The sequence below is a fragment of the Urocampus carinirostris genome, chromosome 13 (genome assembly GCF_059441175.1).
Source record: "Urocampus carinirostris isolate Australia breed hairy pipefish chromosome 13, RoL_Ucar_1.0, whole genome shotgun sequence".
In the NCBI taxonomy this organism is placed as follows: Eukaryota; Metazoa; Chordata; class Actinopteri; order Syngnathiformes; family Syngnathidae; genus Urocampus; species Urocampus carinirostris.
The window spans coordinates 39687621-39701280 of NC_142361.1; the positions used below are offsets into that span (position 1 = coordinate 39687621).

The following is a 13660-nucleotide window of genomic DNA, read 5'->3' on the forward strand; positions in this document are numbered from 1 at the left end:
GCTCTCTTGTCCTCCCCCCGGCTTTGAACCCGATTTGATCCTGACCACGTCTACTCTACTGTCCCATCTTACGACCTCTTTTGTCCTCGACCACGTTTACTCTCCTTTCCTGGCTTCTGACCCGCTTCTGACCCCGTTTTTTTGCTCTCCTGTCTATCCCCCGGCTTCGACCTGTTTTGATCCTGACCACGTTTACTCTACCGTCCCGGCTTTCGACCTCTTTTGTCCTCGACCACGTATAGTCTCCTTTCCTGGCTTATGACTCGCTTCTGACCCCGTATTTTGCTCTCCTGTCCCGGCTGCTCCCTCATTTTTCCGTTCCCAACACCGCTTGCCTCAGAAGATTCATTTCTGCGTTCAGAGCGACCTGCTTCCCGCGTCCAGCAACCCTTTCCCTTTCTTCTAATCAAACTTGTGGGAAACGCAACGCAAGTGGGTCCTGTCTCTGCTCTGGTCCTGACACCCCGGGCCATTACTACCTGGAACTCCCATTAACAACACGCATCAGCACAATGTACTGTACAACTGCTACTATGAATATTCCCATATTTATTTTATATAATTCATATACTGTTTTTAAGTATATAGCTTTTAAAATATATCTATGTTTTTTTTTATTTTGTAATTTGTATTTGCACTAAAGCGAAAAGCTCACAATTTCATTGTACGATTGTATAATGAAAATAAAGGCCATTCATTCATTCTATAAAATGTAGTCTTTCTAGACTGAGGCTGCAATGTTGCCACACCAGAGAGAATGGCGAAGCAGGTAAAATTCCGTATAGCTCCTTTAAAAATAACTAACACTCGTTATTATTTTCCAATAATACCTTAACGAAGGCGTGTTTTAAATACAAAGTAGCTCAATCAATAAGTAATCTGAATTGGATTTTGATCAATCAGCACGGCGGCGCAGTGGTTAGCGCGTGTGCGGCACAGTTCGGAGGTCATGAAATCGAACCTCCTGTGCGGAGTTTGCATGTTCTCCCCGTGCTTGCGTGGGTTTCCTCCTGGCACTCCAGTTCCTCCCACATTCCCAAAAACATGCATGTCAGGTTGCTGTTGCTGTTTACATTCCACTGGACGCTAATGTTAGCGTAGCGCTAAATCTCCTGCCCGCTGCTATCAATGAACAGCAGCTTGCACACCCTGATGGAGCTTTTATCATCGCCGGCGACTTTAATCTGGCATGCTTAAGGACTGTACTTCCCAAATCCATTCAATACGTGGACTGAGCAACCAGGGAAAAAACACTGGACCGTGTGTACAGTAAGATCAAACATTTAGTTGGATCCGGCCAACTCTGTCTGTCCCTCACCCCCCTCATACACCCCCCTCTGGAGGAAAACAAAGCCTGCAACAAGGACAGTACAAACATCTTCTTTGTTTTCTTTATCCTCACTGTAAAGTGTGAACCTGGTGTGCCATGTCCAATTTCGTTGTCACAATATTTTCACTCTGTTAGCCTCTGGGAAGAGGTAGTGCAGTGTGCGGTGCAGGACCACCAGGTTCCGCAACAACTTTGTCCCCCTGGCCATTAGACTGTTAAATGGTCAATCACACACATAGTAAGCCTACACAGCTGCTAATCTGTACATCTGTTTGTTTTGTTTTTTTGCACTACTGGCAGTTCTCTTATACCTAGCCACTCTTTTGCACATCTGTTCTCCTCTGCACTATCGTACTCCAGTGTTATTGTTATTGTACAGTGACTTGTTTACCTGACTGCCCATTTTGCACATCTGGTTAGTTGCTCCTCTTGCACTCTTTGCACTACTGTATAATACTATACATAGCTATAATTATTTAGTATATTATTAGTATTAGTATTGCTCCTGTCTGTCCCCGGGCTTCGACCAGTTTTTGATCTTGACCACGTCTACTCTACCGTCCCGGCTTTCGGCCTCTTTTGTCCTCGATCCGACTGGCAGACTATAGACTATAGTATTATTATTCAATACTCCAACTCAATACAACATTTTATTTATATTTGTACATTCAAGGGAAGTGTGCGGGTCAGATGTATCGACATTTTGTTCTGTACAAGAATGACAATAAAATATATCTGAATCTGAAACTGAATATTCAACCCGTGTTGTAACAATGACAATAAAGGTATATTCTATTCTATTCTGAATATTCTAATTGGCCGGTCCAAATCTTCTCTACATGTGAATGAGCGAGTAAGTGATCTTTCCCCAGCTGGCAACCAGTTCTGGATGTCCCCCTGCCCACTGCCCGAAGATAGCTGGGAGGGGCTCCAGCACCCCCGCGACCCTACTGAGGATAAGCGGTGCAGATAATGGATGGATGGATGGATTTTGATCGCTTCAGAGGCTGCACACACTATCAAAGGACTAGCTTAACAACTCCGCTTTGTGAGCATCTTTAGCCGTAGCGGCACAAATAAAGAAGCTAATCTGTTTTCATTCAGTTTGTCAAGATGGAGGCGATAGCTCCGTGCATCGTGATGAGTCCACCCCGCCCATCGCATGAGTGTCACTTAACCAGTTTCCTCTCTTGTCAAACATCATGCCCGCTTTACATCCATAGCATTTCCAACTCTTTCGTTTTCATGTCATGCCTCTATTAGATGACAAGCCGTCCTGACCCGCCCTTCCACCCACCGCCCCTGCGCTTGGAAACTTGAAGCTAGCAATTGCATTCCTCCCACACAGCTTTAATTGCGTGTCATGTTTTTTGTCATCTGTCGTATGCAACATCTAGACTAACATGATTACGTCTTATCAAATCCCCTCGTGCTTGCATGAGAGAGGTAGCGAACGGCAGCCTTTCCAGCAGCTCCTTGTTATTTTGCTCTTATTGTGATTTATTGTTTAAAGTGTCTGCTTCTATCTTTGGTGTTTTTCGTCCCGTTTGACAACGACACTTTGGATGACTTTCTATCCTATTGTAATGGGTTTTAATGCACAAAAATGCGTTTATTCGAGGAATCGACTCCTTGCCCTGAAGAATTCTCGTGCCGGTGTGAAGAGGGGGCCCTATCGTGGATGCAGGGCCGGAGCTAAGGCTAAGCGGCGTTTTAAGCCTTCAGTACCGTCCGTAATCATGGGAAATGTGGACTCGCTACCAAATAAGACAGACGAACTGACTGTGCTGGTGAAAAACATCAAATCGTACAGGGAGTGCAGTTTGCTGTGTTTTACAGAAACATGGCTCGCGTCTAGCATCCCAAATGCTAACGTGGAGCTACCCGGCTTCAGCGAGTTAGGGCAGACAGAGACACAAAAGCCTGAGGGAAGTGGACTCGCTATTTATGTGAACACGAGGTGGTGTAACCCTGGGCACAAATATTTCCATCTGCTGCAGGGACGTCGAACTTTTGACCTAGCGTGTAACGTCATCCACTCCGCTGTTGCTAAACTACAACACAGCACCCCGAGGCCATCCTGTTCATCTGTTAATAAACAACAAAAGGATACTGCTGGAAGTGTGAATTTCCCTACAGGGATGAATAAAGTATCTATCTATCTATCTATCTATCTATCTATTAGCCCTATCCCCGCTGTCAAATTGTCCTTTCCTTTGTAAAGAACTCACAACGACAGAGTTGAAAATGCTCAGGAATGAATGATGATGTGGTTCAACGTATGGAAAGAAGGGGAAAAAAACCTCACCATTCAGGTAGTGCCCATCGAGTCCGGATGAATCCTTTCCTGGACCACTTGCACTGCAAAGCAGAAAACAGCTTAGGAAAAAGTCACGTGGCTCAGATATAATCAATTTTGTATTTTCATCATAAATCATTGTGATAAATTATTGTCTTAAATTGATGTTTCATGGATTCAATTCCGAATCAACAGTTCTGAACTCTGTGCTTTCTCCTTCTCTTTCTGTGTAGAGATCATGTTTTGATTGAAGTCGCTGGATGAACGCTTATAATTGGGAGGTCAAGTTTTAAAAGGATTTTCCCAAAAAATTTAAAATGTTGGTATTAGACAAGATTTAATCCACAGCAAGTGTGCTTGATAATAAGAATGCAGATGTGACTCGATTTTCGTAGTTAATGTGTACCAGAACAACCCGATGTAATTGAAAATCCGCAGTGTCACACATTTTTTGGAGGCGTCCTTCATTTGATAGGACTTGCCAATTTACAGATTGAGTGAGCAAGAGAAACAAACTCTCTCGGTGTACCGTCTTTCTTTGTAAACATGTGTAACCCATGTATAATATGTATTTGCAACTGTATATTTTTGTAATGTATTTATTTGTATTTATTTTAGACGCTTATTCTGATATGTTTTGCACAGGTGAATGAAAAAGGAGGGGCGGAACAAACGCGGGGTGTTGAGTCTAAGTGGGGACCGCTAAAGATGAGGGACAGACAAGGAGAGAAGAGGGGGTAAAAAGTTGGTTAAAGAAAAAGGAGTTAAGTCAGTAAATGTGTTCATCTGATATATTTCCCCCACCTCTACCTTTGGAAATACACGCTTTTTACCTTGAATGACTTTCAACGGGACCCGGACTCTGCAGGTCTGCATCAAACCTTAAGTACCTTAAGTATCATTTTCCGTTCATTTTGCCGGATGTGATTTTTGGACTGTGGACTTTAATGAAGGACATTCAGTTTCAATCGCGGGACTTGAAGTCAGGTTTGGGTTAATTTTGTGTTTGTGTTACATGTTTAAATGGGGAAGCGTGCGGCTTATATACAGGTGCGGCTTGTGTATGTACAAAATCAGTTTTCCTCTTAAAATGTGGTGGGTGCGGCTTATAATCAGGCAGGGTTGGGTAGGGTTACTTTAACTGGATTACTTTCAATTACTTTTGGATTACTTCAATACCAAATATTGTGCAGGGAAATTCATATTTCCAGCAGCATCCCTTCGCTGAGAACAATACAATAATTAAGCAAAAGGAATACAATATACAAATACCCAATGTGACGTGTTGTATAGAGTATTTAAATAGTGCTACATAAAATACACACTGCAATAAAAGTACGATAATATGCAACGTAGGGGGTGTGGTTTAATGTGGGCCTTTACTCCTCCGGGTGGAGTTAAAGAGCCTCATGGCATGAGGAAGAAAAGATCCCTGTTTGATGTTGGCAAAGTGTTTGGATTTATTGTCATTTTGTTTCTGTCGCGTTTTATGTTCGTTTTGCCAGAGATCAAAGAGATCAAAGCCAGGAGAGAAAGCTTACCACGTGTTGTGAGTCATCATTTTATTCAGATTGAGTTTCTTTTGTCTTTTATGAGCATATTTGGTATTGGAGTCATCCAAAAGTCATTGAAAGTAATCAAGTTCAAGTAACCCTACACAACCCTGGTTTCTGTCGCATTTGATGTAAGTTTTGCCGGAGATCAAAGAGATCAAAGCCAGGAGAGAAAGCTTACCACGTGTTGTGAGTCATCATTTTATTCCTATTTAGTTTCTTTTGTCTTTTATGAGCATATTTGGTATTGGAGTCATCCAAAAGTCATTGAAAGTAATCCAGTTCAAGTAACCCTACCCAACCCTGGTTTCTGTCGCATTTGATGTAAGTTTTGCCGGAGATCAAAGAGATCAAAGCCAGGAGAGAAAGCTTACCACGTGTTGTGAGTCATCATTTTATTCCTATTTAGTTTCTTTTGTCTTTTATGAGCATATTTGGTATTGGAGTCATCCAAAAGTCATTGAAAGTAATCCAGTTCAAGTAACCCTACCCAACCCTGGTTTCTGTCGCATTTGATGTAAGTTTTGCCGGAGATCAAAGAGATCAAAGCCAGGAGAGAAAGCTTACCACGTGTTGTGAGTCATCATTTTATTCCTATTTAGTTTATTTTGTCTTTTATGAGCATATTTGGTATCGGAGTCATCCAAAAGTCATTGAAAGTAATCCAGTTAAAGTAACCCTACCCAACCCTGTAATCAGGTGCGCTCTATAGTCCGGGATTTACGGTAATCCTACTCGGTTTGCTTTTTTTTGGTCAGATAATAGGCCGATTGATAAACGGTCGACTACCACGCAGAATTTGGGCATCTGGTGCACAACAGCTGTTTGATCCCATCCCAGCAGTCTCGAGTTAATTATCCAATCAGAAGTGGAAGGCTCTTTCTCAAACAGCACATGATTCACCACCGAGCCGCTTATTAAATGAGGAACAAATTGATGCTGCGAGTGTTCTCATTCTCAAATGGATAAATAAGTCTCTTTCCCGCCGCCTCTCGTTTACTGCCCGACTCTCTGATACTCCTAATGGGGAGTTAATTGTAGTGATGAATAAACTAATTATGGGCCGGGTCACATAATTACCAATCGACTAATTTAATTAATAAAAAAAGAGACCCGCGCAAAAAAAAAAAAATCTGGGCTTGACATTAAAAGGCTAAGAGGTATTTGATTGCGCCTCACGTCTTTCAATTTGTATTAGAAGAAGATGAACTGTATCAAATTGAATTACATTAGCATACTTGAATAAATCCATACTGCCTTAAAAGGATGTATGTGTCCAATTATGAATGACTGTCCAAATATAGTGACGTTAAAAGCATTCGATTCAATGTGATGCATCTGAGGGATTGACCTTGTACTTGGAAAAAAGAAACATTTTTTGTTTGCGATAACGTTATGGTCACTAATGAAATAGGACTTCCGTATATAGTGTTCATTTTAGCTTTGAAAAAATGATGGGTCCCGGGCAATGTTCCCTGTCATTTTGCAGGGGTCTGAGCGTTCACACAAAGTCGGTGAACAACGCTTGAAACAACAGTGAGCAACGGCGATCCCAAGTGTGGCAAGATAATTAATTATCAAACATGTCCAAAACTTGACATCACTTTACATTTTGCTGAGTTTCCGGCAATGCTAAAATATTTTTCTCTTTTGAATAAATTGACTTAGGTACTATTGCAAAGGTTGTACGGCCTACAAATGTTTCACAAGATATCCATTTCTTTTTATTTCCTGATATATTTTGTCGCATAATATTAACATTTTTGGGGGCTTATCGAGTCGGTTGCACGATACACAACTGTATTTAATCACATTTTTTAGTGGAAGCACAATGTGGGCAACAAGATTCATTTGATAAAATAGGAAATTATTTGAATGCAACATAAACTTTTTCTTTTTTTTTTCTCCGTTGTTTTTTCTAATTTTTTGTTACTTTTTTTTTTGTTCTCTATTTGATTTTTTTCCTACATTTCTTTCTTTTCTTTTTTTCAGTTTTTTTCCAAATTTTTCCTTCTTTTTTTCTCTTCCTTTTTTTCTCAGCTTTTCACTACTTTTTCATTTTGGTATTTTTTTATTTTTTGTCCTATTCCCCCCTTCCTTTAAGTCATGGTGTGCATCATTTTACATAATATTTGGTCATGTTGGGATTAAAGAAGCAAAAACAACCTGAAGAGCCGTTTAGGACCCGAAAGAGCCGGTTCCTTATAGTGAGCCGAGCCGAAGAAGCCGGTCCCCGACATACTCTACTAACTTTACTCAACTTTGTTCTACTTCGACTCAACTTCAAAATATGGCATTTAGGACACAACGTCAGGGGAACCTGTGTATTTTTACCTTCATGCATGGTAACTTTGACTTGAGTCGCTTCTTAATTAGTAATTTCGAGTCCTCATTTTTGTGAGCCGGCTAGATTTTCTTGTGCGCTGAGAATGTGCGAGCAGTGCGCAATTGCGCACGCGCCCAGCTTAGAGGGAGCACTGGTCCCAACAGAGATCTATGGGTCCCCTAAATTTAGTGTTATCGAGGTTGAAATTGTAAATCGGCGACAAATATATAATATATATCTATATATTCATTCGGTTTTGATCATCACAGTTTATTGGTAATACAAAGCAGTTATCGCTTCAAGATTTTTCAGTTCACAACAATATTGTACATTATACAAAATCATATTGCTGAAATAATTATATTATTCTATATTTTCATTCTGTTTTAATCATCACAGTTAATTGGTAATACAAAGCAGTTATCACTTCAGATTTACAGTTCATATATTTTTCGTGGTGTGCTGTCCCGCCACAGTTGTAATGCCTTCTCAAGGTCCAATCCATGATCATCCTCCTCATAGCGTCCCCAGGAATATAATTGAGTCCATTTTGGCAGAAAAGTCCTTTTCTTGCTAGGAGTATTCTTTTGTTTATTTTCTTTCGTCGAATCGTTCGCTTCAACACACGTGTTTTCCTTGCCTCCGCGATCTTTCAAAGAATTTCCTGTCAACCTCCAGGGCTCCATGCCCTTACAAAATGTGGTCTTTTCCCTTACAAAATGATCTTACACCATATTTTTTTCAAACATGTTTATTTATGTAGTTTAACATGTTATATTGTACATGTGTTTGGTTATATCATATATATTGTTAATTAACATTTTGTTGTGAGATACTGAGTTGCTAGACATGAATGAGGTTTATTATAAAAAAGGTTCAAAAATGAAGTCGCTTGGACGTTCCCCGTAGAAGGAAAAAATACATGCAAATAGAATTAAGTAGAATAATACATTTTCATATTCAAATTCTGAATTCATTTTCTGCATCAAATTATTGTTAAAGGGATAACCACAAACCTGTCTTTTTCATGTTCTCCATTTATACTTCCTTTTTTTCGTAACTTCTTTATTCAACATAATTCGTCAAATTGTTCGCTTCAACACACGTGTTTTCCTTGCCGTTCTTTCGTGCCGGAATTAATGCCGTTGTTATCACTTCCTGCATTATGTTTCGACTTATTACTGACACTGAAGAAATTACCAATTTTGTGTTGATTTTCACCTAATACTAACTGTTTTTTTCGGAGGCATACTTAACCTTCGCTCGATGACAAGCACCACAACAATGACGTCATCTCGAAACAACGAGATCTCGAACCGCGAGACCAAAACAACAATGGCGGATCTGCCTGACGAAAAGTTTGGAGTGCGGTTAATCTTTATTTAAAAAAAAAAAAGTAATCGGGTAATGATGACAATTTGGTGTCAAAAAAGTTGATTTGACACCATGCGTCCCCAGCAAAAATGATGCGTCTGGGACCCATAGACGCGGGCAAACCGGAACACTCCGTATATTATTAAAGAAAACCGACAATCACCACCACGCCTGCTTTCCCATGCGGCCTCCTTCAGGTAAACTTGAGGAAAGAAAGTGAGTGGGCAGGATGAAAGGATGAAAAGTGATGCTGGGGGGTGGCCTCGCCGGGCGCCCATACAAGCGCTGACTGCAGCCAGAGACGTTTAATCTGGATTTAATTTAAAGAGCCATTAACTGCAATCACAACATTAAAATCAATCACTTCCATGACACCTGGCCCCAGATTGCCCCATTTGCTCTGCGTATGACTGATCGGCCCACTGCTTCATCGCTTGCTTATAAACACCGTCACGCACACACACCACAAATACTCACAAACTGCGACACCCGCGTTGCTTCCTCAACAATATAGGCAATTTCGGGTTTAACAGATATTTAGTCGTAATAATTACAGGAAATCAATGCCACAGGAAAAAATGTGTCATTCCCATACCTACAAGCTGTACGGTTTTGCCGTACAAAGTAAGTTTATTATGCAATTTTGTACGACGTACGAGAAAATCCGTTCGGTAAAACGCAAATTTGTCAATGATGGGTACCGTCCGGTCAGGGTTGGGTAGGGTTACTTTAACTGGATTACTTTCAATGACTTTTAGATGACTCCAATACCAAATATGCTAATAAAAGACAAAAGAAACTACTGTATTTTCCGCACTAATAAGGCGCACCTAAAAGTCATAATTTTTTTCAAAAGCTGACCATGCGCCTTATAATACAGTGCGCCTTATATATGGCTCAATATTAAATCGCAAGGTCTCGCAACTTACGCAACAGCCGCCGACTCGATTTTCCCCCCGAACGTGGAGTAGTCCGTGATGTATGCTGGGATTTATATACCGGCGTTTCATTGGCTAACCAATGTGTCAATCATCATTTGAATCGATCGCTATTGGCTAAACTTACTCGGAGCATCGGATTGTCTAGAGGACCGAAACAAACCCTGCAATTGGCCGAAAAAGATGTGTCAATCATCCGTTAAATCGATCGCTATTGGCTGAAGTTATTCGGAGCCTCGGATAAGCTAGAGGGCCGAAACAAACCCTGCAATTGGCCGAAAAAGATGACTGAATAGCAAGCTTGCTAAACTACGCCTTAAAGAAACATGTTTCATTAGTCTGTATTTGTAAACATTTGACTCTCCTGGATTTACTACACTCACGGTTGTAAGAAGACCATGATTGCGTATCATTATTGAACGTGAGAACTTAGGTGAGTTATGCGGCTTTATATTTTCCCAGTATCTTGTTTTAGAACGATGTTGATGTTGCTGTGATGAGTTGAGTGAATTAAACTCAATTCCAAGTGTTTATTGTCATATGCATAGCAAAGTTGCAAGCGAAAAAGAAAATAGAAACTAAGGAATGGTTGGCATTTCTTGAATCCCAAGACTTTAACCTTCTGAATGATATTTGAAACGATGCATTTGAGTGACATGGTACGGACACCGCATCCGCACGTGTCTACGACACGTATTTGCGTCTTTGCAAGCTTTGGGAATGTTAAGGGGGTAATAAGTTGGACTGAACTATCTGACTGTTTTGTCCACGTTCCCATTGTAGCACCTTATAATCCAGTGCGCCTTATCTATGGAAGATATAGGACCAAAAACTATTTTTTGGGGGTGCGCCCTATAACTCGGTGCCCCCTATAGTGCGGAAAATACGGTAAATATGAATAAAATGATGACTCAGAACACGTGGTAAGCTTTCTCTCCCGGCTTTGATCTCTTTGATCTCCGGCAAAACGAACATCAAATGCCACAGAAACAAAATGAAAATAAACCCAAACATCATTTTTGCCGTTCCATGTGTTCCGTTACTCCCCAAGCCTGTACAAAATGTAGTCATTTTATCCTCCGGTACGCCTTATAGTGTAGAAAATACGGTAAATACATCATAATCATAACTTGGTTTCTGAGGCAGGGATGATGATTCGGCTAGTAGAATGTCCAACCTCATGTCTCCAAAACTGAAGCGAATTTAGAATAAAAGGATAAGTGACATCTAATCATATCATAAATCAGATTTAGTGGCAGTGAAGAGTCACAGTGTGGGGATGAGGGTGGAAGTCAAAGGGCAATGGTAAAAGGTCGCAAGGCTGGGGGTGACATTGGCTGACCCCCCACAGGTCAGTGATGGCGTCTCTGCCCCTGACAGTGATGAACGGGGGCTATCACGTCCAGGGGTGTCAAGCGAAAACATATACGGGCTGACTGCAACACCAGCGAACGGCCAAACACAAAAGTATGTATGAGAATATTTCAGAATGAGGTACAGTGTTCAGTGATGGGTCCCGGGGACTGGCATGCTCAAAAATCTATGGGTCCCAACGGAGATCTATAGCTCCCCAAAATTGAGTGTTATCGTGGTTGAAATTGTAAATTGGCGACAAATATATAATATAAATCTATATATTCATTCAGTTTTAATCATCACACTTAATTGGTAATACAAAGCAGTTATCACTTCAGATTCTTCAGTTCATAAATGTTGTACATTATACAAAATAATATTGCTGAAATATTAGTCTATATATTTATGCTGTTTTAATCACTTCAGACTTTTCAGTTCATATATTCTTCGTGGTTTGCCGTCCCGCCACAGTTAAAATGCCTTCTCAAGGTCCAATTGCAGAAACCGAATTTCCATTGCTAATTTGTGGTTTTCATTGTCGTTGTGCGAGCCAATATGCTTTTCTGAAAGTTCGTATTGCGAAATGATTTATGCAATACAGTTTTTTTGTCACGCTGGGTACACGCATCACAGAACATGTAGCCTCCGTTATCATCCTCCTCATAGCGTAACCAGGAATATAATTTAGTCCATTTTGGCAGAAAAGTCCTTTTCTTGCTATGAGTATTCTTTTGTTTATCTTTCGTCAAATCGTTTGCTTCAAAACGCGTGTTTTCCTTGCCATCGCGGTCTTCTGAAGAATTTCTCCGCCGTTTTTTCTGAGGTCATGAGATCGAACCTTCCTCTGTGGAGTTTGCATGTTCTACTCGTGCTTGCGTAGGTTTTCTCCAACATTCCAAAAATATGCATGTCAGGTTTATTGGCCGGTCCAAATTGTCCCTAGGTGTTATTGAGCGAGTGAGTAGTCTGTCTCTGTGTGCCCTGCGGCTGGCTGGCAACCAGTTCAGGGTGTCCCTTGCCCACTGCCCGAAGACAGCTGGGATGGGCTCCAGCACCCCCCCGACCCTACTTACGATAAACGGTGGAGATAATGAATAAATAAAGACGCTATCATTTAAATTTGACTTTGTATGCTATTTTTGTCACTACACTCCCCCAAAAAAGCTATAGTGGTAAAGAATTTCAATGTTGTTAAGTTTTTTTTGTGTGTTTTTTTTTAATAAAAAATGATAAAGAGAGCAAGACATTAAATATAAGAGTAAAAAAATATTCAGGAAAAAACCTTTAATAATCATTTTATAATAAAATCTTAAAATCCCTAAATCCAAATTTAATTGTGAGCCTTCAAAAAGACCCCTAACCCACCACCTTAGGAATACTTTTTATGCCATTTACTAGTCTACCAAGTTGCTCCCAGGCTAAAAGGGTTTCATAAGGATTCATTTTAGAATACGAATTATTTATCTCTGTGTTCTATTAGATGAAACACGTGTATAGTGTATAGTGTACAATACACAGGGACAAAGATTGAGCATTTTCTCCCAAAATCCAAGACATGAACTCCAAATTGTTCTGCAATCCGACCTTTTTCGTCATCCCAGCTACGTACAGACAGGGTTGGGTAGGGTTACTTTAACTGGATTACTTTCAATCACTTTGGGATTACTCCAATAGCAAATATGCTAATAAAAGACAAAAGAAACTCAATCTGAATAAAATGATGACTCACAACACGTGGTAAACTTTCTCTTCTGGCTTTGATCTCTTTGAACTCCGGCAAAACGAACATAAAATGCGACAGAAACAAAATAAAAATAAATCCAAACAGCTTGCCAACATCATTTTTGCCGTTACTCCCCAAGCCTGCACAAAATTTAGTCATTTTATTCCTATTTAGTTTCTTTTGTCTTTTATGAGCATATTTGGTATTGGAGTAATCCCAAAGTCATTGAAAGTAATCCAGTTAAAGTAACCCTACCCAACCCTGCGTACAGACCAAGCTCCCGTTAAAGGAATCATGTCCCCGTGTCACAGTGGATTAAAGCGAGGACTGGCACGGAGCATGAAATCAATTCAATGCTTTTATTGGAGCACTTATAGCGTGAACAACAAATACAAACTCTTATAGGAGTTGATCTACTGCCTCCGGCTATTTTCCTCCTCCTGATTTTTTTTTTTTTGCTCCTGTATAAAACAATCAATAGCAAGGGCACATTAAGGTTTGGGTCGTATACTTTATTTATATTGGCCAATGACAAATCCGAATGATGCAATGGTTTGTGGAGGCATGTATTACTGCAGCACATAAAGGGATTCATGCCAAGTGAGGGGTGGAAAAAATTGCCGGAACAACATGAGACAGGACACCAAGACTCCAAATCTATTATGCAGTGTTCGTTTTACCTGTGAAAAGTGATGGGTCCCGGGGACTCGCATGCTCAAAAATCTATGGGTCCCAACAGAGATCTATGGCTCCCCAAAATG

General features: G+C 40.5%; 1 protein-coding gene across 2 annotated transcripts in view; it reads right to left on the reverse strand.

Moving 5' to 3' along the window:
- The window catches only part of inpp5a (inositol polyphosphate-5-phosphatase A), a 288035-nt gene that overhangs the window by 129500 nt on the left and 144875 nt on the right, over positions 1–13660 (reverse strand). For both annotated transcript variants that reach the window (XM_088351848.1, XM_088351849.1), the window contains exon 7: positions 3639–3691. In XM_088351848.1, the coding sequence (XP_088207974.1) occupies positions 3639–3691 (53 nt within the window). The remainder of the gene's footprint in view (positions 1–3638; positions 3692–13660) is intronic.